Genomic DNA, 25,429 nt, shown 5'->3' with positions numbered 1-25,429 from the left:
TGATTAACACAAAGCACAGCTGAAAAGCACATCGTTCCGATTTAACGACAAGGATTCTAAAGAGTACGAGAGAGACTGCTAACACGTTTACACTTTCTCGCACTCACCTCACTGGTCATCTTGATGAGAAGAGCTGCAGCTTCTGAGTATTTGCCCTGACTCTTCAGCACCTCAGCACTTAGTAGAGAACAGCGCTCAGCCAAGATCATGTTTCTGTATCACACGCAGAGTGTAAAAAATTACACACCATCATTCAAATTCAAGCCTATATAATGGATTACAAAACAAACAAACAAAAAAAAGGTATGCATGCCATACTTGCAAACATCTCGATATGTCTGGATGGCCGTCTCCATGTAGTGGGCAGGGTACGGCCTGGGGGCTCCACTCTGTAGAAAGGCAGATACGGCAGCCATCTCCTACAAAACAGACAGACATACAAACACAAAACATTTATAGCGTCACGCCAACCATGAATCAATAAATTGTACCATTCATGTGTAGTTCTCTAACCAGTGCTCCAGCAGCATACAGCATGGCCTGGTCAGAGAGGAAGTCCTTCTTGGCGGTGTGGTAACAGTTGTATGCCAACTCATAGTGCTGAACCAAAAAGCACAGGTCAGCCATCTTTCTAATTTGCAGCTCAGGGGCTTCTGGGGGGTATCTGAGGTCAAAAACAAAGAAATTCTCAGAGGGGCTGTTGTTTAAAAAAAAAAAAAAAAAAAAACAAGTGAACGTGTAATATCTGCACACTCACAGAAGTCCTGCAGTGTTTTTGAGTTCAGCAATGCTCTTCTCTGGTACCTTGCCACCTCCAAACCACTTCTTCGTAGCTGAGAACAGAGATCTACTTAACCCTTTCCTTGACACCAACTATGGAGAAAGAAAGAGGGGGTTAATGAAGAGGGTGAAAAGATGTGAACCACTTTGTGGAAACTAGTTTGTAGTCCATTTCCAAAGTAAATCTTTACAAAACTACATAAACACACTAAAGTAGAGGTTGACCGATAGTGGATTTGACCGATACCTATAGCTAGGCTGGATCGTGCTTGCCGATTACCGACTAATTAACTAATAGCTTTTAAAATAGATACTAAAACAAAAAAATTAAATAAAACAAACACTTCATGTAAAATAGTTCTGAACTTTATTATAAAAATAAATAAATAAATAATAATAATTTAATGCTTTAAAGTAAGAATCCATTTGTAACATTAACTGAAATTAATAAATAGTTTAGAAGTATTGCTAATTGTTAAATTTAATATTTAATAAAACAGTTTTAAGTTAATTGACATTTTATCTGGGTACTCTAGTTAACGCACTATGAACTGACAAGAATGATGTAAAGCGCATGGCATGTTAAAACATCAGATGGCACCAGTTATTCGCCTCTAGGGGTCATGATCATTCTATAACGACATACTATAATGACCGTGTCAGCCATGCCAGCGCAGACGCAACCTGGAAAAACTATCGGTATGGATTTTTGCCCATAGCCGATAGTTCCAGCAATCAACTATTGGTGATGATTAATTAACAAAAACGAATGAATCGGTCGTCCCTTTACACTAAAGCTTTGCTGGAAACTTGTGTAAGCTTGTAACAAAGATTAAACACCTGATCATTAAGCTGGCGGATGTTTTTCTCAATGTGTGGCAGCAGTCCTCGAAAGGTGAACTCCTGGATGAATTGGCGGATGCGGTCATGGTCGTTGAGGGTTAAGCAGACTCCGTGAGCCTGTGGTGATGTGGGGGTCTGTTTCTGGGACCTCGACAGATCCGTGTCCACACTGTTTATAGCCTCGCCGTGGTTGCAAGCATAACCGGGGTCAGCTGTCGGGTCCAGTTTTAGTGGATGGGTATCGGTGATTGCATCTGGAAAAAGGTAAGGAGAACATCAGAAGAATATAAAAATATTTATATATTTATATATATTTTCTCGCTTAAAAATGCAAAACAATGTGGAGTTCTAAGCGGGGAAAAAAATACATTCACCTGAGGTGTGAAGTCCATCCACTTCAGAGTTAATGTTATTCTCCTCGACATTATTCACCACAGCTTCTTCGTACTGCTCCTGTATCATGTACACAAAAGATGGCCTAAATTTTCACAAAGTCTGAAACTGGGTTAGAGAAAATTCCAGGAAACCTCATTACTTAGTTAGATAAATTTAGTCATGTTTATCTACACTGATAACAGAACACCAGATTCATCAAAACACTTTTTTGTCTAAAGAAAGTCTAGGAGTGATTGCTGAGGCGGGTGAAAAAAAGTTCTCATTTATGGGAAAAATGAGATTTACTCGAGTTTGTTGTTCTAAGAATCTTTCATGACTTCAGCAATACCGCAAAGGGAATCATGATGCATTGAACCACAGTTACATACAAATCTTTCCATTGTTTCAGAATAGCAGACCTCTTTACAGAGGAAGCTAACAAGCTATAACAAGTGAATGTAGTAGTGAGAACCAAGTGTGCTTTAGTACTCATGAAGTTCATTTCGTACAGCAGCAGTTACTGTAAATGCAGGATTATATGGCACCATCACTTCTTTGCTTGAGGTTTGATTCTGGCTTCTCCGTGGAAAGCTTTTATAAACGATTCAGACAAAAAAGATTGTTAAAGTAAGCTCTAAATCCATATAATATAGACTTTGCGGTGGCAACATGGGTGGATCAGATTGCACGTGGATACCACAAACCCTTAGAGAAAGGAGGAGTAACTGGAATTCTGGTTTACTGTATTGCTACAGTGTCGGCTAATACACTACAGGGACAAAAGTTTGTGAACACATGACCATAAATTTAATTTGTGCTTTTTGTTCATCCCATTCAACATATAGTATCAATTTACTGTTGTGATAAAGTCCACTCTACTGGTAGGATGATCTAGATGATCTAAATTGTGAAGTGTGCTTGTGGAGATTTGTGCTCATTTAGCCACAAGGGCATTAGTAAAGTCAGGTACTGATGTAGGTAAAGTGAGAAGGAGTAGGGTGAAGTCAGTGGTCTAGTTTGTCCCTGCTGTTAAGACTCACAGAGCTGATGTTTTTTTGTAGATACTGACTCCAAGGGTCTGGCATTTGCTCGTCTGGCCCAGCAGCACCGGTTCCAGAGTTGATCTTTAACAGGTAACAGCACTGAGTACCATACCTCTGCTTCATCTCTTCATATATGGAGTCTGCCCTGTAGATAGTACAAGGAGTAAGACCAAAGGAAACCAAATTTCATACCCCCACCACAGTTCACAAACTCGTGTTAATTAAAGAATAAGAAACAATGGACAGTAAATCAAAGCACAGTCTGGGGTGTGTAATAGCTTAAAGAAGTTGACCAGGAACTTGCAGCAAAATTGCTGATGTGCTGGGACTACTGGCAAAAATCCATACAGTATGAGAGCGGCCTCTAGAGGCGAAACACTGGCACATGCTGTTAATTTGATGTGCCCTTTTCATTCCTTTTGGATGTACTGTATTTTCCGGACTATAAGCCGCTACCTTTTTTCCCACGCTTTAAACTCCGCGGCTTCATTTGTAAAGTTCATTAGTTTTAACGTAGACACCTACAGCTTATTTATGTTCAAAATAAAAATCTTTGTCAAATTCAGTGGGTGCGGCTTATATTTGGGTGCGCCTAATAGTCTGGAAATTACGGTAACTGTTTTTATTTATTTGAAGTGTCTTACTTTTTGTTTCAGATTGAAGAGTCTTATTTTCTTCCATATTTATTAATATAATTAATATATTCGTATTTATTTAATTGAGCACATTTTCATGATTCAGCAGTGCTTTTATGTAATAAAGTTTTGTACTATTTTAGTCTTTTTTATAAAAAAAATAAATAAAATATACATATATACATATATACACACATATATGTGTTTTTGATCCGGTATCCGTGTCGTATTCCACTTCCACTGTTTGGTTGTTTATTTGATTATCGGCAAGTATGATCCAACCGAGCTTTTGTTATAGAAAACCCACTATTGGTCTACCGCTACTAATTTTATATAAAAATAACATCATAAAATAATATAAATAGCAACACCACAATAATAAAAAACCCATTGTTCAGGTTACAGCCAGATCTACTGTCTGGTCTGTGTTGTCATACCAAATTTAAAACTTCAGACCAGTCTTATTCCTAGACCTGTGCGGAGATATAAAAAAATGTAAACAATGGGGGGAAAAAAAAAAAGTTTGAGCTCAACTCTACGGTTTCCTTAAAACGCCTATAAGGACAGGTTTAAAAGTACAAGCCTGCACTTCAAGTTCACTGGAACAATCTGGGTGAGCAAATAATTTCTTGCATTCGCCACACAAACCATCCAACAAATATACATTTCACACAGACTGTGGTCGTGAGCCAAACCTCTTCTCGTCGCCGTCAATGACGTCATGAAGTAGGATGTAGTATTTCAGAGTGTTGGGGATGAACCATTTGGGGTAGGCGTACTCTCCACTGTGCTGGATCCTGTGCTGCTCCTGAGAGAGCTTCTGAAACTGCTCAGTGGGCACGGTTTCGTGAGACGACACCACCAGCATACCTGCACATGCTGGAGTGAAGGAATACACGCACTAGCGCTTACGGAATGCAAAAACCAGAGCAGGATGGAGCAAAAAATAAATAAAATGGACAGAGTGAGAACAAGCAAGTGCATAGAGGAAAAAAAACAACAACAACCCAGCTAAAGAAGTAAAAAGTGTGAGAAATGAGAAAGAAAGTAATACAATGATTTTTAGACAAGATATTTATGCTCGTATGTGTGCGGTTGAGTGCCATCATCCTATTTCATAATGTGTACTTGTGTAGCATCAGTATCAGATAAACTTCTCTGCTGAACAGCATCACAGATTCATACAAATTGCTGCCATTTCAGAGATCTGCACAGCTTCTCCTTGAGATTATGCATACCTATATCCCTTTCTCCTCCTTCAGGACACACTTTGCATCCACAAAAGAAGCCGAATTAAAATGGAGGAAAGTGCACGTCTGTCCGCTTTCAACGTGGTGCACGAAATGCAGTAGTGACTTAAGTATTTTGCATGCAGGAGGTACTTTATTTACACGAAAATACATTTCCCCTGAATATGTTATTAGTCGCTTTAATAAACATTGGTTGACTTAAAGTCATGCATAATTTATTTTTTTTTTTCCTCGAAACGGATGCCCGCATTATTGCACAAACATTTGGAAGAAATGATGAATGATGCTTTTGCATGCACTCATTTCAGTAACCGCACACTCAAGAGCTACCGATTGTTAATGTAGAAGTGAAATCAGAGAAACCGAATGTAAAAAAAAAAAAAAAAAAAAAAAAGGTAACAAAGTAGAGAAATTAGCACAAGGGCAAATATAAGGGTTCTCTACACATTCATTTCAAAATTACACACTTTTCCACACTCAAATATGCAGATTCCATAAAGATTTATAAGACAATATTGAGAGAGAGAGAGCGAAAGAGAGAGAAAGAAAAAAAGAGAGAGAGAGCGAGAGAGAAAGAAAGAAAGAGAGCGAGAGAGAGAAAAATGTCAGAGTCTCTTATAAAAGAATTGCCGGGAGGTTGTAGCTACTGTGGCTCATACAAATTAACATCAAACCGTATTTAATGCACAGAATTTTTTTAAACTGCAATTGTTAAACAGTGCAATGTGAATCATTTCTAAATACATTTTTTTAAGATGTAAACCTTCAATCCCAATTCACCAAGAAACTAAAAAACAGAACTAAAGATCATTAAAAAAATAAAATAAAAAAAATGTGGCAATGTCCACACCAGTATGCAGCTTTTAGAAACGCTCTCAAAAGTGGATCAATTTAAAAACTGTGTCTGCGAAAACAGAGGCTTTCGATAGTGAGGACACGTTCTTAGTCATGGCCGTGATGTTTCCATGAGCAAGTAAATAAGCAACAGGCGGAAATTACGCGTTTCAAAGCGTCTGACGTACAGGGATGTAAGCCTTTTCAGACGTTTTAGTGTTGACAAGCAACTTTTGCAAAACGAGTGTGGACGCGGAGTGTTTTTAAATGTATCCGGATTAGTGTCGACGTAGAGTCTATTTTTATTTATCTATCTATCTATCTATCTATCTATCTATCTATCTATCTATCTATCTATCTATCTATCTATCTATCTATCTATCTATCTATCTATCTATCTATCTATCTATCTATCTATCTATCTACACACACACAAAAAAATATTATTTTATATAATATATATAAAAAACATTTTTTCAGTGACCTTTTTTCCATACTAATCCAGACCTGATAAATCACTCAGATCAAATTCAATACTTAAAAAAATAAATAATTTATATATATATATAAAATTATATAATTATATATAAAATAAAAAAAATAAAAAATACAAAAAAAAGCAAGGAACCCTGAAATATGTACTGAAAGTGGGAAAGAAACAGATTTGACAAAAACACAGAGTAAGACTAACATGCAAACACACACAGAGAGAGAGAGAGAGAGAGAGAGAGAGAGAGAGAGAGAGAGAGAGGCAGACAAACGGACAGACAGACAGACAGACAGACAGACAGACAGACAGACAGACAGACAGACAGACTAATAAAGGATACAGGCCACATAATGGTTAAGGAACTCGTGATCCGACGCAGGCATGGACTGTAGAAAACTCTCCCTGTATGCTTCAAACCATGGTGTTGTTGCTAAAAAAAAAAAAAATACCCAAAGCATATCAGGGCAGAAGTAAATCCTCCTGAATGGTTGGACAGAGGGGGAGAAAACATCACTACTGAAAGAGGAACAACACACACGATCGTTGCAGCATTTAGCTTTTAGAGGAAGGAGAAAGAGAACCACAGGACTTAAGCTCTGTACATAAATAAAACTTGAATCTCTTACAATGTGTTTGAGGATGTTCACTATAAGCTACGTCTCAACACCTCGGAATCGGTTCTCTTTAGGCAAAATTTATGAAAGCGATTGCTGAAATTTCAGTTTAGGAAGAAGCAACTTGGGTTCTGACTAATCAAGCAACCCGATGTGTGAGGAGACAGACACATGATTGTAGGAATTTGAGTAACAGAAAAATGGTAAAATGAAAGAAATTAAAAGAGGTCCAACCGAAGAGTAAACAATTACATAAAAGGACATTGATCACATTTTAAAACACACCTGATTCGCTCTCTAGTAATGTTTTAACATCCAGCTGATGCGTTCTGCTAAACGTCAGCGCTTGGCTTTTTAAAAACCACCGTCTCTATCCATTTCTATCTTCAGAAAGCGTTCAGATGTGTTCTGCGTTTGTGATTAACAGAAAGGCCCAAAGACAGCAGCAGGATCTAAAGCACCTAGACATCCAAAGAAATGGGGAACGGAGAACGATTAGAGTGAAATGACTCATGTACTGTGTGATTTCCTCGTATCTAATGTGAGCGAGTATGCAGCCCAAAACATCTGGGCGGCTTTCATTAAAAGGGAAAAATCTCCCATCTTGAATTGAGCCTATTAGAATGCTTTTATTCTATTTACCCAATTACATTACAAATGAGTCATTTGCCTCTGTATATTTACACCACAGACTAATGTCATTAACACCTTGTAAGGCGAGAAGAGAAAGAGCCAGAAACTTAAAGTTAGCTACAGATCTGCTACAGAAAGAAAGGGAAAAGAGATGAGGAGTGGGTGATTTTAAACTAAAATCAGCTCCCCGCCCCTTTTCTCCCCAGTGCAGACAGTAGCAAGTACCTGTATAGTATTTGGAGGAGCTGAGCTGGGTGAACGTTTCTCTCCAGTCAGAGTACCAGGGAACGCTAGCTTTGACCGAGCGTTCTAAGAATGGGGGAGAAAGGGGCACAGAGCCAGAGGGTTAAAGCACTCTAAAACACACTTTTTTTTAAATCAGCCATGTTAGAAGCAAACTTTCTTCTTCATTCTTAAGTCATCCATTTGGTGCATACATCACTTTTTAAAAACAGGCACATCTGTGTAGCAAATAGTGTTCGGTGCATTAATCTGTTGTTTGCCAGCAGGGATGCAAAATTCAGCACTGAGAGGAAGAAAAGCTCAATGTTTTATTTGGTACTATATATACTATAGGTATAGAGTATAACAAGTTTATCGATTAATCTATTATTATTTTTTTATTTTAATGCAGTCTCTGCAGTGATAATCCTCACGTCCGGAGCACAATAACATTACCACAAGACGAGCACATATCCAGAGGAATTTTTTTCTACCACGATTTACTACTTCGGCTGCTCGGCAGATGTTCATGCGGTCGGTTCCTGGTAAATCAATAACTGATTAGAAGTATAAAATGAAAACTTTCTTTCGGCTTCTCCCGTTAGGAGTCGCCACAGCGGAGAAGTTTGAATATAAATAATCAACTAATATTCAGCATTAACTGATTAGCATTTAACATGAGATTTTTGAAGAACTAGCAGAAACACAACAAATAATTATTTATAGAAAAGTAAAAGCTATTAGAACTGAAAGATAATGTTTGTGTGTGAGTATTAGCTCCCATTATAATGGCACCTTGCTTCTTTTTTCATAATGATTTCATTTTCTGTTCCCCTCTGAGTCAAGTTCAACTTTCCTGCTGTAAATATCCATCAGCGGGTCTTCAAACGACCCAAATCAAGTCATTGCTTTCAATTTATTAATAGGTCATTAAATAGTTCACATGTGCACCGAATGCAATTTTTGGTTTACGTGCGGAACAGTTAAAATGTTTAACGTGGGAAACAAGCTGACTGGTTAACGCAGACGAACGAAACTGTCTTAACAAGAACACAATCACTTTACCACTGGCCCCTCCTGTGCACCAATAAAGCTGTGACCACGTTTTCTGAAGAAAAAAAAAATCATTTCACAGAAACTACAAAGAAAGTATTTAAGATTTAAGGGTAATATGTAAAAGTTTGGATATCCCAGTGAGTACGCATGGATCAATAATCGGGAAATGGAGGCTGCAGCACATCCCCAAGGCACTGCCAAGAAAAGGCAGTCTCTCAAAACTCACTGGTCTAATAAGAAGACCTGTGAGAGGTCAACAATCACTTTGAAAGAGCTACAAAATTCAGTGGCTGGGAGAGGCGCAATGGTGCACCAGTCAACCATTACTATTACTATTAACCATTACTAGCACTGCATAATGCTGGCCTGTGTGGGAGGGTGGCAAGAAAAAAAGCAATTGAAAGCATCTGAAAGCACATCTTGAGTTTGCCAGAAAGCATGTGTGTGAAACTGCTCTGGTGCAGAAGAAGGTTTTGTGGTCAGATGAGACCGAGATAAGGCTTTTCGTATGTGTGGTGCAAAACTAACACTTTACTGAAGACACACTCTTCCTATAGTGACGCACGGTGGTGGCGCCATCATGCTGTGGGGATGCTTCTTATTAGAACTGAAGAAAGGATGGATGTAAAGAACTAAAATTAAAAAACTAAAATTAAAGAACTAAAATATAAATGCCACACACCAGCCCTGTTCTTAATCCTGTTGAGAATCTGTTGCACTATTTGAAAATTGCAGTTCAGAAGCATCACCCAAGCAACCTGAAAAAAATATCTGCTAAGAAAAATGGGCAAAAACCATGTTATCACTGAGTGCTAAGTATGTACCTTCAAAAGACACATGTACAAAATACCTCCTTTAAGATAAAATAATGGATGTTATTTAGCAACATTTGACTTGACCACATTTCAAATATGTGGGAGTTAACACTTCTGCAAGCATTTCCTTTTAGTTTTTTTGCACAAGAAATTGTCACTTGACAGCAATTGATTTTGAGTTCTTTTGAAATCCTGAACAGAATGAAATTTCAATGCACCATTTGTAATTCAGTAATATGAGATAAGGGGAGTAAAATGAGGGAGTGAAATGCCAAGCTTCCAACTACAGGTCAACAGATATGTTGTTTTTTTATTTCTTTTTGTGACTGATGCTGATATTTAAAAATCAAGCAGCCGGTGGACAATATTTGATGCAGATTCTTTTGGCCGATATGTTTTGTAACAAACATCCAACCAGTGGTCCACTAAGGCACTGGAGAATGTGAAGGCTGAAGAGTATGTAGAGAGGAAATGAGGTTTTGGGGACATGCCACAGTCAGGATTACTGCACACACTGAGGGTTAAACAGTACAGTTGTTTATAGCAGTCAATACTTTGTCCCAGTACAACCAGAAACTTTTCTAACCAGTAACAAAGCACTCAATTCAATTAGCAGTTTCAAGAGGAAAAAACTAAAGCCACTCCTGGCCTCATTCCTCTTTCCCTTCACTCGCTGTCTTTCTTTTCCTCTGCTGTTTTGCCCAACATCCTCCCTCCCTCTCTCCTTTTTTCCCCCCGAACCTCTCCATTTGCTCATTGTTCTCTCTCGTCCTCTTATATACTCCATTTCCCTCCATTCACTCTCTTTGCCGGTCTCTCCATCTTTCTTTTCGGCACTCCTCTCCCTCTTTCAGCCCCTCTATCCCTAAATCCATCCTTCTCCCTCATCCCATCTTTTTCTCCATCTACTCTTTATCACTTTCTAGACCCCAGTTTTCTGTCCATCCCTCTCTTAATCTCCAAATTGTCTCCCAGTTATTTCATTTCATTCAGTCCCTCATTTCTCTTGCTCTCTTTAATCATCCGTTCCCCTGCATAAAACTCTTACACTGCCAACCATATTGTTTCTTCACTGTCTTTCTCTTTCAAGGTCACTCTCTCCCATCTCTCCATGTGCTTTTCCTGACTCCATCTTTTGCTTTCTACGTCTCTCTTTTTGGGTCTCTTCCATGACCCATCTTTCACCTCTACCCCTCAGAGTGACTCACCGCTGATGTTGAGGTCGTAGTCTCCAGCAGTAATGACGTTAGCAGCGTGGCCTTCGGGAGGCTGACAGGCTGACACGGCCTGGCCCAGGAGTCCATGAAGCTCGGTGGATTGCGCTGGCTGAGTGTTCACTTCGGTCACACTGATCCTGAGCCCCTTCACCACCAAGATCTGGTTATTGGGGTCACGCAGGTGACCTGCAGGGGCGACAATACCATAGAACAGAGAGATTGTTTTTACCATAACATATTAAACAAACAGAGCAAAATGGAAGGGAAAACACGTATCTTTAGGTCAAGAGCACAGACACGCACACAAGCAGCAATGAACCACGTCACAAATAATCTAGTGTAAAAAATGATGTTTCTGAACATTCTGAAATGAACCTAAATTTAATTAGCATTGCATCACACACACACAAAACACACACAGTTTCTCAGAAAAGTCCAAACCATGCACCTCAAGTCATCACTTTTACAAGAAGCACTGCAGTTCAGCTGATTCTCATGGGACTATCGCACAAAGAGTTTTTAATAGAGACAGAACAGACACAAAGTCTCTTCCGAAAGCGTTGTAACGGCAGGCAATTTTTCTTCCACCCTGCAATATACATTACATTTATTTTGTTGTGAGATAAAAAAAATTCAATAAAATTATACGTACTGACAGATCAGAATTCCAGCTCTCATTTCCCGTCATTTACTGTTATTTAAATGTGTTAAATCAAAGAACATGTCACTTTTGGTTACGGATAACATGATCTTTAAATGAACAAATGTGTAACAGACAGATCTAGAGTAAATGAAAGAGACTGATACTTTAATTTACGGCATTAAATCGGCGACCCACTGACATCACCGAGCCGTCAATTGTTTTTTTTTTTTTGCGTGCTTGAAAAACCACAGCATCTTTCAGGTGTTTGCTTGAATCCCCTTTTAGAAAAAGTCAAATGCAGCTCAGTAGTGTTAGAGTCTGGTGATTGCTTTGGCCAGTCTACACTTTTATCCTCCTGATGAAGTCCTTCACTGTGTTGGCAGTGTGTTTTGGGTCTTTCTGTTGGTGCATGATAAGTGCCCCCTACCCCCAAATGGATTGAATGCAAAGAAAAATATTCGATATTGCCCAGTTCTTGTGCAACCTTGTTGGCTTCGTTAGTCCCACTCATGTTGACCTGCGCAAGCTTTCCCGGAGACAATCTTAACGACGCTTCATTCAATGTTGCTCACGGCAAGCCTCGCGAGTTCCGTCGAAAAGAAAAAGATCTTGCCTTTAATTCATGCCCAGTTCATGTTATTTGGAAGCACAAGGAAACCCTTGACACTAGGATTGTTGTTTTCCTCAAATCATGAAATATCCTATTATTTCACACTCACAAGCACTTGTTGAACATCCAGTTCCAGGTTTAAACTGAATGATCACTCTTTTTTTACTGAATTTGGGGAATCCCAAAGCTAATTTTGTGCACAGAAACATTGTAATGTTCGAAAACACGATGACATCGGAACCCTATAGAACAGCGAGAACTACACAGCGTATTTCCAAGGTATCGCCAGTGAATCTTGGATGATCACGAAACTCAAACGGGAAGCGGCAAATACTATGTAACGTTTCACAGTGTTGTATGAATGTAGCAGGAGTGAATCCCACACATGAATGGTGCAGGTATACCCTTTATATTTATATATTACATTATACTTCATCTATTCATTATTTATTGTACTTCAACAGCTTATGTACATTTTCAATGCCAAAACCTTTATATTTATTTATTGTACATATATTTTCATATTATCTGCACCTGACAGCTGATAATTGCACTTCTGGTAGATGCTAAACTGCATTTCATTACTGTTTACCTGTACTATGCAATAACCAAGTTTTCTTTCTTTCTTTCTTTCTTTCTGTCCTGTCATAATTTAGAAAATAAAGAGTCCAATCTGAAAGCGACATGTATCAAGCACAGAAACAGCAGGTGAGTTGAGCTGATGCAGGTGAAAAGACACATGATGGCTGAAAATAATCTTGTAATAATGGTCATATTTAGTAGGAGGTAAACCCCAAGCTTCCACACGGCCAGCAACAATTCCTAATCTTCAGCCTAGATATCTGACGCGCTGATATGAAATAGGATACAACTCTAACCTCCAATCAGTCTATCTCAGGCAAGCTTCCCTTTAATTCACGAATGGCGAGAAAATATTTACATAGCGGGTTTATGGGAGCATCCTCTCTATAGTATACTTACGTTTTAAGGGATAAACTTTTCTTAAGTAAAAGATAAGCAGATAAATGTGTGATAGCAATTATTTAATAATAAGTACGTAAATAGATAAGTAATAAATAATGAATAGCGAAAGGTATAATAAGTACCAGGTCAATGTATTATATACACACACACACACACACACACACACACACACACACACACACACACACACATATATATATATATATATATATATATATATATATATATATTTTTTTATAAATAATATATATTATTTATAATCACACCCTTGATATCACCCAAATGAGGATGAGTTCCGCTTTTAAATCTGGTTCCTCTCAAAGTTTCTTCCTCAACATCTAAGGGAGTTTTCCTTGCCACAGTCACATGGCTGCTCATCAGAGATAATTGCATATCGTTCACCTTCACTGTTAATTTCTATTCTGATCCCAAACCTGAGACTTTATCCAGATGTCCGCACAAATGCAATCGTGCATTAACTGATGCATCATCATTCTGCCTGCACGATGCTTTTTTACCATGTTCATTCATTCATTCATTCACCACTATCTGGACAAACGTGTTGGGACATCTGACTTTCACACGGTCATCTGCGCTTCATCCCCAAACTGTTACCGCAATGTTGGAAGCACGTAATTGTACAGGGTCTCTTTGGATGTGGGAGCACGACATTTTCACTTCACTTATAACTAGAAGACGAAACCTGTTCCAGCATAACAATGCCCTTGTGTACAAAGCTAAGAAATGCTTTACATGGGATGGAGTGGAAGATCTTGAGTGGCCTGCTATAGAGTTCTGACCTCAACCCTATTGAGGTCAACACCTTTGGGATGAATGCGAACGCTGACTTTAGTTTACCATGAGGACTGTCATTTATCCTTTTTAAAAACTTCTGCGTAAAAAAAAAAAAAAAAAAAACCCTTGCAGCTGCAAAAAAGATAATACAATGACATGATGCAAGTCTCTATACTAACATTAGAATGTGTGCATGTTGCTATTAGTGATTTTCTTACCCCTGATGGAATTTTGGAAACTATCAATACAACCTGACACCTTAATTCATCTTAATAGGTCAACCTGAGTGCTTTTTTTTTTTTTTTTACCATGGGTCACTCCAGGGCCATGGTGCAACTCAGAAGTACACAAGACTACATAGAGTGCAAATACACAACATTACAAGCCTAGAAGCAGATGTGCTGTGTTTAAGGGGTGGTCACATGACTTTCAGCATGAAATAGTCCCGCATAGACGTGTTATGCATATGGGTGGCAACTAGATGTGACATCTCGCCCCAACGTTAAACTATACATGTTCCTGCATACAAAGAAGGAGTACCGCAATACCGCAAACCAGAAGGAGTCTCTGTTCATATAATATATATTTATAACGCTGTGGATGGTGCGACAGATTTCTAATTTCTGCTTCTTCCATCTTGGATTTTTAGGAGAGATTATGCCAGGACGTGTCAAACTTCTCATAAGTCTTCACCGGAGACAAATTTGCAGGTCCGAGCTCATCGAGGTTGAACTTCGAGTTGAAAAATCTTCACGCTTGTGTTCTAACACAAAGTAGGGGAACAAACTGTGGAACGTGACTGCACCTCTTTAGTTATAAGGTGGAAATAAGGGGAAAGAAGCCCATTATGAACTTTATGAAGCTGAGGCTGAGGAACTGGAGCCCCACCCAACCACACACACACACACACACACACACACACACACACACACACACAGTCACCATTTCTACCTGTGTGTTTAAACATAACACATTTCACAACATATTTTCTCTGAGCCAAACTTCTAAAGGTTCATATTTAAATTGAGGCGACATAATAATAATTTTAAAAAGCTCGTTCCGGTTTAAACCACGCCCACTTGTGCCAATCCGGAAGCACATACACCAGGTCACTCAGCGGTCCACTAATCAGTTTATTAGCTAAAGAGGGTGTTGTCAGGCGATTAATGCGAACATGGCGAGTTAATATTTGGACCAGGAGAAAAAAAAGTGGAAGTACATGTAGATGTTAAAGAGTTCAGCTGAGGATATCTAATCCTACCGAGCTACTCGGGTCACCGGCAAAAACCCGATCAGGTGTCACACACGCATTGAGGGCCCGGCTGCGTTACAAACCACGTAGTATCAGATCACCAAGGGGTACTACCGAGTGCCCTATTTATCTGGTTTGTTGTTATATTTTGACACTATTTAGTCCATTAGGATGCAGTTCGGAACGAACAGCTCTCCGGATCCTGTCAATGTGCCCGAGGGAGCAGGACGCTAACGATATCCTGCTAATGCTAACTCTGTGTGTGTGTGTGTGTGTGTGTGCGTCAAACTTATAATACAATGAGAAAATCGTCTAAAAGTGTGTGTTCCATCAAAGCTGAAAATTAAAAAAATGGGGATATCCTATCGGCTCGTACCTTCCGAGGTCAGCCGGCAGAAAGGCCGCAGCAGCTCGTGGAAGCTCAGGTTGTTTTTGCGGCTCAGTCTCTCGGCGTCGTCGCTGCACAACACGGCCACCATGGGCACGAACGAGTCCTGGATGAACTCGTGCACCGACTGGGCGCACCGAGCCATGGCGGTCTCCTCTGCCTTTTAACCCGAAATTAAAACGCAACCAGCTTCCCGAGTTTAGAAAAAAACAACTGTCCCGTCTAGTGCCGAGCCGCGGCGGCAGCCATGATGTACCCTAACGTTTAGCGTCTCCTCATCTGTTTCACTCCCATCGAGCACTGCGGCTGTCAGGCGACTCCGCAAAGCGCCGGTCGCAGCCCAAATACACCAACTCACAATACACAGTGTTCTATATAGTGCACAGAATCCCTTAGTATACCCCCTAGATAGTGTATACAATGAAGTCGTTTGGGATTCGGCCAAAGGGTGCTGCTTTTCTTCCATAGTAAAAGTAGAGCTGAGTAAAAATAAATCTGAAATGATCAACAATCTGAGCATAAATCGAGGATTTCAGCATTATATATATATTGTAGAATATTGTAAGTGCAGACAGACTAACAAGACCCAAAATTATTATTATTTTCTTTAATTTACATATTTTCTGTTTCTGGAACAAAATTATCTAACAAGACAATATGACGATTTATTTTCGATAATATATAGAAATTCTTTTGACAAAATTTCTATTTGTCATGAACAGTTACAGAAATGTTCAGAAATAGTGCATTATATTAAAAAGGGTCTATTAATACAAAATATGAGAGAATATGAGAATAAAAAAGAAGTAAGAGAAGATGCATTTATCCATAGCAACTGACAATTTTAATGTCATTTATACTGCTGAACAAGGGATTTGTTTTACATTTGTTTTTATGTATTTAACAAAAGTGCTATAAATGAGAAACACTGATACACTGAGAACACTACACTGAGAAAATATATTTAGATGTGCAGCAAATATATTTGGATGAGCAAAAAAAGGAAGTGCAATATGTAATGAGGTATAACGGACCAAAAACAGTAGCAATGATTACGACAATGTGAGGTGCAGTGTACAGATGAAGAATTGTTTATTTGTTCGCATGTCTCAAAAAAATTTGGACAGGACCGTGTTTACTACTGTGTAGCATCACTGTGTCTGTGTACATCTGGGATATAATGGGTGTATTTAAATAAATTAATACATTTTTACAAGAATATTGTAAGTTCAAGCTGAAGGTTTTTAATGTTAGGTCAACCAAATGAAAGTAAATGAAAATAACTATTTCAATATAGTTTATATGAAACCATAAAGATAGACATATAAATCCTGGAGAATTGATAAAAAATACTGTATATAATTTTAAGAATTAAAAAATATATTTGGTAATAAAGAAAGCAATCATAGTTACCTGCTTCAAAAAACCATAAATGCATTACTACTACTATAACCACCACCACTACTACTACTAATAGTAATAATACTAATAATAGTTATAATAACAGTAATAAAACAAATAAGAAGCATCAAGAACAGGACATTTTTCTGGATCCAAAACAACTATCTAAAATGAAATACTGGGTCTGTGTAGAGGGTCAACATGGTCATCATTTGGATAAAGTGTGAAAATAAAACAGCAAGTTAAATGCACATTCGCCCCACCGAGATGCTTTGCACCTTTTCTTGTCTGTCTTTTCATTAATGTTTGAGGTTCAGTTTTGAGCTGTTGCGACTTACAGGATAGAGTGAAGGTGTGTATCAGAGAGACGACACCTGTGTGTGTTTTTGCTCGACTTCTTAACAGAAAAGTTGCTCACACATATATGTGCTTCCAAAACATACAGAGCGTTCGAGCAGCCTGTAGGTGGTGATGGGACATTGTTTCAGGGAAATAGTGTAGAAACTGTGTAGCGACCAGAAAGTCCAACTGTGCCAGTTATAAAAGAAATCTGATATTATCTCACAGGCTGGATATAATCCAGAAATGGCCTGGTGGCCTTAAGTTTGACTTGTCTGATCTAAGGGTCTGATCTAACAACACTAATATGTGTGTGTGTTGGGGCTTCTTTCCAACATGACAACCATGTGCCACCATCTATTAATGCTTATGGTTTTGAATGAAATGAAACCACAGCGGTTGTGAAAAACAAACCTGACAAACACAAACAGCTACACTAATATCTAATAAAATCAAAAGAAATGACCCGTATGGTTTAATACTATAATAATAATATATAGGCTGCATGTGAAATATCAATATGTAAAATAAAAGATGCTTTTTGATTCTTGTAAATACCTTTTACAATTTAAATAAGTTCATGTCAGCTTTTAAAGTTAGACTTGTCGAGTTCCAGGAAAATACGACAGGGGATTTTCCTGTGTCATATGAAATTTATATACTGTATCTTTGACCTTTATAATGTTTCTCTTTCGAAAGTGAAAATCTTTCATGGCCAGAAATAATTTGTTGATAAGTACCCAGCTCAAAGAACGGGGTCTCCCCTTTATATAATTAACTCTGTCACAGAAAGTATTACAAAGCACTTTTATATATATATATATATATATATATATATATATATATATATATATATATATATATATATATATTGATTTAGAACAAGGCAAGGAATTAACTTTTTTATTGCACTGACACATTTAAAGACATGGTGTTTATCTACAGTAACACACACCCAACTCATCTCTATTGCACAACCTGACTGCCTAAGGTCGCATAAGGAAGTTGATATGCTCTAACAGAAAGTCACGTTATGACAGGCATCTCAAACCACCCAGTTATGAGCTATGAGTATAAACCTCACTGTCAGTGAGCTGTAGTCACGACCTGGCTAGCATAGGCAGTGGAGTTATTATGGACAGCACCATGGATGAAGACTGCCCTGTGTGTTATGGCCCTCTGCAGAATCCTTCACCTCCAGTTCCATGCTGTAGAAAAGTGTAAGTACATAATGTGAATAACATTCCACTCTGTTCTATCAAAAGATTTTGTGGGTTTTTACAGTATGGGTCCAGGTTGTGAACTTGTAGACAATAACAAAAGGATGTCTCAGAGAAGCAAAACTATTTGTGTAGATTATTGAGTTGTCAAAACAGATATAGCTCACGCCTTTTAAAACCAGGTCAAAACAAAATATGTGACGTTTATCAATGTAATTGATAAAAGTTGATTATTTTGTATTGGGCTGGATAGGAGTGTACAAGAATTTGACTGAATATCGAGGTTTAAAGCACTCATGCACATGGCAATAAACTTGAAACACTGAAATAATAAATACAAATCCTGTCATGTGCAAATCAGCCGTAATAACTACAAACATACTCTGGGGAACACTATTTAAAACATATATTCAAGAATAGTGTAGTATTTAAAAGAGTAAATAACTTTAGTTCAGTCATTAACTTTGGATGAATGGTCCTGTTGTGGCTTATATAATGATTAATATACATAAGAGGAAATGTTTGTAGAGAATTTATCATAGTAGTTACTGTGAATGTAGATTATATCCAGTTGTTCAACCTAATTTCATGTGAAATGACTTATGCTCAATGTCCGAAATGTTTCACTTTATGAGATGGAATTGAAAAGGTTAACACAACGTCCTATAAATGCATCAAGTTCCTTGAGTTGCAAAGTGAAAGTATTTCTGTGAAGGGAAATTCCAGTGCATGACAGACAGGTAAACATGCTGATAGGACTGACGTCCAAGCTAAGTGATCATATGATTTATTATTATATTGTGGTTTTATAAAATTCCAGCTTGAAAACAAATAGTTGGAATATGATATGATGATTTTCTCTCTTTACAGATTTTGTCATTCTTGCCTAAGACAAGCAGTTTTATCCAGACCCCAGTGCCCCTACTGTAGGAGCCCAATAAACAACCATGCTGGCAGTGTATTTAGGGTAAGACCAGCCATTATAATATCTGTGATGTACAGTATAGCTGCTGAATATAAAATATAGATTGATATACATTCCTGAGTATAAACGAAATGGATCAAGCCCCCTAAAACATCACAATATTACACTTTCAATGGTCTTAAGAACAAATCATTGGTCAGGAAATGATTAAAAATTAAACTCTCAAAGTGAAGATCTCTCTCTGCTATATAAATCCCATTCACGCTCTTGCTAGGTGATCTGGTGTGACAGATAAACCAGAAAATATTTTTAAAACAAAAATGTTGTACATCCATGCATAAAATAATATAAAAGGGAATTTCTTTGTTTCTGGCTTTTCCCTTAAACAGTTGCAGCAAAATAAAACAAACTAATGGTAACACATGAGAGGCTCAGGAGTCTGTTTAATTCTTGAAAATTTTCTGACTAACAATTTGTTGTTAAAACAATGTAAAGGTTTTCTTTAGGCTCATTTATTATTCACAGAAGTGAAGATATATTTTTTGTTTCCTGGTCCAGATGATTTGTGTTATATTGATCAAATTCATTGGTTCTTAGCCAATTTTTCAAATATTTGGGAAGTTATTTCTAGACTGTGTGTTTAGCTATCTTACTCTATTTCTCCCAGAATGCTGTACGATGCAGCATCGATCTGCAAGGACCGGTGCTTTCCTCAGACTACACGAACCGTTAGCCGAAATATACAAGGGTAAGTGCTGACAGTAAATAAATAGACTGGATTCTTGTTTTGTAGGAATTTGTTGTTGCTGGAGTTATGTTAAAATATTTTTAAAAATCTGGAAATTTGTATAATTAGAAAAATGTGGCGTATAATTTATTTATTTATTTACAAGCACATTTATGGTCAAAATAAATATGTAAGGAGTAAAAAGTAGGTTATTGCCTCTTGAAAACCCGATATACTACATGTGAACGAGTGCTTGAAGGAAGCATTTAAAATTCCACTAATATTTAAGTGAGTACAAATCTTCCAAAATAATGCTTAGGTGCCATAACAATGTACAACTACTTTTTACAAAATACATAAATAATTACTCCTCCTTTAAGAAAGTGTCAGATAAATTAATGAAACTGATAAAATACAATATGAATGATGAAGAACATCTTATTTCTCTTTTTGGGGTTCCACACCAGTCTCCTCAACCAGCTCAGGGCAAGTTCTGCACGGATGGCCAGGGCAAACACCAGCACTCCCAATCAGGCTTCAGTTGAATCAGTTCCAAACACTACTGCACAGGATATGAGGTTTGCTGCTGTCGGAGCTCTGCAGAGGCCAGTTCCCAGACCAAGAGTGCGAGCCCAAGCGCCAAATCCAGTCAGCATCCAAGCGCCAAATCCAGTTAGCATCCAAGCGCCAAATCCAGTCAGCATCCAAGCGCCAAATCCAGTCAGCATCCAAGCACCAAATCCAGTCAGCATCCAAGCAAACCCCAGTGCTCCGTCATACCTCTCGTTAAATGACATTTATGACATGTGAGTTTATTATAAAAATTTTGTATTTTCAATTTGACTAAATATTTTACATTCAGGCGTTGTGTTTGCTACACTAAAATGGGATTTACTTACAGGAACTTGCAACCTCACATTCCTGTAATGGACAATTCAGGGTAAGTATTCTCAGTGACTTGTACAAAATAAGTACATGTACAATGTTTATGACAATTTTTTGATCCACCACAATCCACCAGAACAGCTTCACTAAAGATCTGACTACTAAGACTACCAAAGCTCATGAACTGTACTGGAGAGATAAATGCTGTTCTTCCAAAATGTATTTCCTCAGCCATATTTTGGATGATGATGGTGGTCTAGAGTACTGTGTAACATATAAAATTTACATTTACATTCACAACATTTAGCAGACGCCCTTATCCAGAGCGATGCAAACAAGTGCTTTGAAGACTATCAATGATTTCTTTAATATTTTAACAGCAGATATAAGGCCCATATAGACTTATTATTAATTATTTTTTACTGGTTAACCAGTAAGCCTAGTGCTGCATTTGACTTACATCATTAACATCAGTTAGTTATTTTTGACCCTCACTGATTTGAGGACATGTCAATGTTTGTCACTTTGCTTGCACAAAGCTAGCCAGGATTTTTTATTTCTGTATTTCTTTACTACTTCTTCTTCTTCTTCTTCTTCTTTCGGCTTCTCCCATTAGGGGTCCCCACAGCGGATCATCCGTCTCCATACCCTCTGTCCTCTACATCTGCCTCTTTTAAACCAACTCCCTGCATGTCTTCCCGCACCACATCTATAAACCTCCTGCCTCCTGCTTCCCACATGCACTGTCCCTCTGATAAACTAATTTCTAATCCTTTCCATCCTCGTCACTCCCAACGAAAACCTCATCTTCTGTATTTATTTACTATTGGCCTATTGTTTTTTTATCTCCTTCTGAAATTACCCCACCTAGTGGACGTGTTGGTAATAAAAAAAAAACAACCTTTAATCTACACAAATCACCAAACAGAGCATATACAGTTAATAAAAATAAGGATACAATTTTTTTCTATTAACTTCTTCTTCTTCTTCTTCTTCTTCTTCTTCTTATTATTATTATTATTATATAATACTATGATAATACATATTAAAATGCATGGAGCTGTGCTCATCTTGGAAAAAAGCACCCCACTAACATATATCAATCAATTTCAGACTTTGTATTGATTTGCTTCCCTTTAAGAGGACAACTGGAAGCAAACAATGGCAGTAAAAATGCACAACAAATCCGCTGTTTCTCTCTCTCTCTCTCTCTCTCTCTCTCTCTCTCTCTCTATATATATATATATATATATATATATATATATATATATATATATATATATATATATATATCTGCAATGATTTTCTTTGCATGACAGAAAATTCATCCTTTTTTTACATACACTGTTTACTCGCAGAAACATCTTGAGGACATACAATTGTCCATACTGTCAGGAGGGTGGCCTGGATGATCTGGATCTGCGCGATCACTGCAATGAACACCACATCAATGACAGAAGACAAGTGGTCAGTATGATTTAAAAGTGCTACTCAACAAAGAATTACATGATCTCTAACATAACAGATGGAAAACCAGAGAAACACAGTAGCAAAGAGTTTTAGAAGTCATTGATATGCGAGCTTTTTTTTGTGCCTTAGGTTTGCCCCGTTTGTGTGTCGCTGCCTCATGGTAACCCAACATACTGCAGCAGGGATTTATTGGCCATCTTAACCTCCGCCACAGCTACTACATCGATGACATAACTGTAAGATTTACAGACATTTATTGAATTAAACACACATAGATTTATAATAACTACTTGTATTTTGCTTCTTTCCTGAACAGAATGTCTACCAGAGTGATGATGTTAACTTGCAGGATGCCATAATGAGGTCATGGCAACAAAAATAAACACGACTATGTTGTTCCCAAAAACTATGCTAAAAATATCATTTAGCTTTTGTTAAGACTATAACAGCATTAAATATGTGCTTCTGAAGCAGAGATGTTTGGGTGTTAATTGATGCAGAACACATCCAGCATATAAGCATGTGGAAAATGCTACTGTTCTTTTAACCTTCAGGCATTAATGCAATCATACTTGTACACTATATGGGCAAATGTTTGTGGACAGCTGATGATAAGAGATGTATGCACTTTTTTAACAACGCATTCCACATTTAGTCCCCATTATAGTACCTCCACTCTTCTGGGAAGATGTTCCACTAGAAGCTTTAACAACTGCGTGCCATGGGTTGTTGTATCATGGTTGACCCTGTGCTCTGACCCCATCTTGAAATAATTTCACAGTTCTGTAATGTATATGTGACAAATAAAATATATTCTTCTATTCTATTGGCAACAGTGGTGTTAGTAAAGCCAGGTAGTGATGTATGATGAAGAGACCTGGGGTGCAACTAGAGCTCCAATTCATGTTTGATAGGGTTGAGATCAGAACTCTATAACAGGCCACTCAAGATCTTCGACTCCAACCAATGTAAACATCTTAATGGCTTTTGCACGAAAGAACTGTCACAATTGTGGGCTTTCAATTTTGTGTTAAGAGTTTGAGGAAAAACTACATTTGAGTGAAAAAGTCAGGTTTCCCAATACTTTTATCCATATAGTATACACTAATGCTACTGTGTTTCATTGAGATTGGAATATTTGTTTATTCTAAGCTCCCTGACAATCTGGATTTCTATTACATGTCTGTTGTAATCACATGGAATCTACACTTACAGATCAGAAGTAACTGTACTTTTAATTTAAATAAGATATTAGTATTAATATGCAGCACTCCATGCATCTATTCTCTCTGCATGACCTGTATTTCTAAAATATTTGCAATAAAATAGAAAGACGTAATAGCATCTAAGTGAAATCCTCATGGCACAACCAAAATCTTTTTGTTGTTAGATTTTATATATAATTCTGTATAATCCGAAATCTTGTTTTATTTTGATTGGCAACACCATTCATGTTCTCTCTTAATCTCTCTCATTGTCATGCTTTTCTAGATGTCTGCTATGTTCTTTGCAGTGATAACTTGCTCCTAGTTTCAGTCTTGTTTTGGTTTTTGTTGCTTGTGTATTTATTTCTTTGTGTTTTTTGGGCAGTACTCAGCAATAAAAGTCTGCACTGGCATTCACCTTTGGTTCTATTTCATGACACAAAATTGTGGTGGAATCTGTTGGAAAATTAGATTATATATTTGTTATACAATATGACATTATTAATAATCTTATTTACTGCATCACAACTGGTCCGAATTATCAGTCAGTGTCTTATCAGTTCACCATCCTTATCACAGTTCTCTGCTAACACAGCATGCTCTCCTCCTTTTTATTGTACTTCGTACATAAACACATACGGCTGCAGAGTGTGTAACAAGTCAAGTCAAGTCAAGTTTATTTCTATAACGCTTTTCACAACAGACATTGTCTCAAAGCAGCTTTACAGAAATCAACAGTTAAGGTGAATGGTGTGTATTTATCCCTGATGAGCAGCCGTGGCGACTGTGGCAAGGAAAAACTCCCTTATATGTTATGAGGAAGAAACCTTGAGAGGAACCAGACTCAAAAGTGGAACCCATCCTCATTTGGGTGACATCAAGAGTTTGATCATAAGTCTTTCAACAATACAGAACACTGGAGAGTGAGAACTAACATGAGTACAGGAGTATAAGATTATAAGTAAATGTTCTTTCTACAGTCTTTGGTATAAAAGTAGGAGCTACTGAGCTCAGCATTTGTGATCATCACAGATCCAGCAACAGCTTCTCCATGCCAGAGCCTTTAAACACTACAGGAGATCCAATGTCAAAACTTCACACATGAAGTGGGATCCAAATGGCACTGGCATGTCTCTAGATGGTTCAGGATGTTTGCAAGTTTGGCATTTACTTCTTTAAAGTCCATAATCTTCACAAGGTGGGACATGACTGGAGCTGGCCAAACCTCAGGAAGCCTCGGGATGGGAGAGAAAGAGAAGCAGTGGAGAGCAATTAGCATAGCTGCTGTTCATGATATTAACAGCACAAGTTGATAATGTGATCATATGTTCTGGAGCACAAGGTTATGATGTGATGTGTGTTATGTGTAGGCTTTGCTAAAAAGATATGTTTTTAATCTGCACTTAAACTGGGAGAGTGTGTCTGAGCCACGCACACTGTCAGGAAGACTATTTCAAAGTTTAGGTGCCAAATGTGAAAATGCTCCACCGCCTTTAGTGGACTTTGTTATTTTAGGAACTACTAGAAGCCCAGAGTTTTGAGATCTCAGGAAGCGTGACGGATTGTAGCGTGTTAAAAGACTGTAGAGATACATGGGAGCCAAACCATTTAGTGCTTTATAAGTGAGTAGCAGTAGTTTGTAGTCTATTCGTAACTTAACAGGAAGCCAATTAGGGACGATAAGATTGGGGTTATGTGATCATATTTTCTTGACCTAGTAAGAACTCTTGCAAAGTTAGAAAGTTATGGGTCATCCAATCTCTTATTTCCTTAACACA

General features: G+C 37.8%; 2 protein-coding genes across 4 annotated transcripts in view; one reads left to right on the top strand and one right to left on the bottom strand.

Moving 5' to 3' along the window:
- trappc8 (trafficking protein particle complex subunit 8) overlaps positions 1 to 15,787 on the bottom strand; it is a 29,406-nt gene extending 13,619 nt beyond the window's left edge. For 2 of the 3 annotated variants that reach the window (XM_046836184.1, XM_046836185.1), the window contains exons 1-12: positions 15,468 to 15,787; positions 10,799 to 10,993; positions 7,723 to 7,806; positions 6,591 to 6,680; positions 4,372 to 4,546; positions 3,039 to 3,186; positions 1,998 to 2,076; positions 1,621 to 1,877; positions 758 to 873; positions 514 to 664; positions 319 to 419; positions 108 to 213 (exon numbers count right to left, since the gene is read on the bottom strand). In XM_046836184.1, the coding sequence (XP_046692140.1) occupies positions 108 to 213; positions 319 to 419; positions 514 to 664; positions 758 to 873; positions 1,621 to 1,877; positions 1,998 to 2,076; positions 3,039 to 3,186; positions 4,372 to 4,546; positions 6,591 to 6,680; positions 7,723 to 7,806; positions 10,799 to 10,993; positions 15,468 to 15,624 (1,659 nt within the window). In that variant the 5' untranslated portion in view covers positions 15,625 to 15,787. The remainder of the gene's footprint in view (positions 1 to 107; positions 214 to 318; positions 420 to 513; positions 665 to 757; positions 874 to 1,620; positions 1,878 to 1,997; positions 2,077 to 3,038; positions 3,187 to 4,371; positions 4,547 to 6,590; positions 6,681 to 7,722; positions 7,807 to 10,798; positions 10,994 to 15,467) is intronic. The other variant, XM_046836186.1, reaches the window with a different exon arrangement.
- Positions 15,788 to 18,236: 2,449 nt separating this feature from the next.
- Positions 18,237 to 24,068, top strand: LOC124376517. The gene is made up of 8 exons (XM_046835639.1): positions 18,237 to 18,439; positions 19,310 to 19,406; positions 20,032 to 20,112; positions 20,559 to 20,897; positions 20,993 to 21,031; positions 22,335 to 22,443; positions 22,576 to 22,682; positions 22,763 to 24,068. Exons 2-7 carry the CDS (start codon positions 19,387 to 19,389, stop codon positions 22,678 to 22,680), a joined length of 693 nt encoding a protein of 230 aa, XP_046691595.1. The 5' UTR covers positions 18,237 to 18,439; positions 19,310 to 19,386; the 3' UTR covers positions 22,681 to 22,682; positions 22,763 to 24,068.
- Positions 24,069 to 25,429: the final 1,361 nt, after the last annotated feature.

Source organism: Silurus meridionalis, chromosome 23 (genome assembly GCF_014805685.1).
Source record: "Silurus meridionalis isolate SWU-2019-XX chromosome 23, ASM1480568v1, whole genome shotgun sequence".
NCBI classification, from domain to species: domain Eukaryota; kingdom Metazoa; phylum Chordata; class Actinopteri; order Siluriformes; family Siluridae; genus Silurus; species Silurus meridionalis.
The sequence above is the reverse complement of the archived record's forward strand: the minus strand, read 5'-3'. Positions and strand labels throughout refer to the sequence as shown.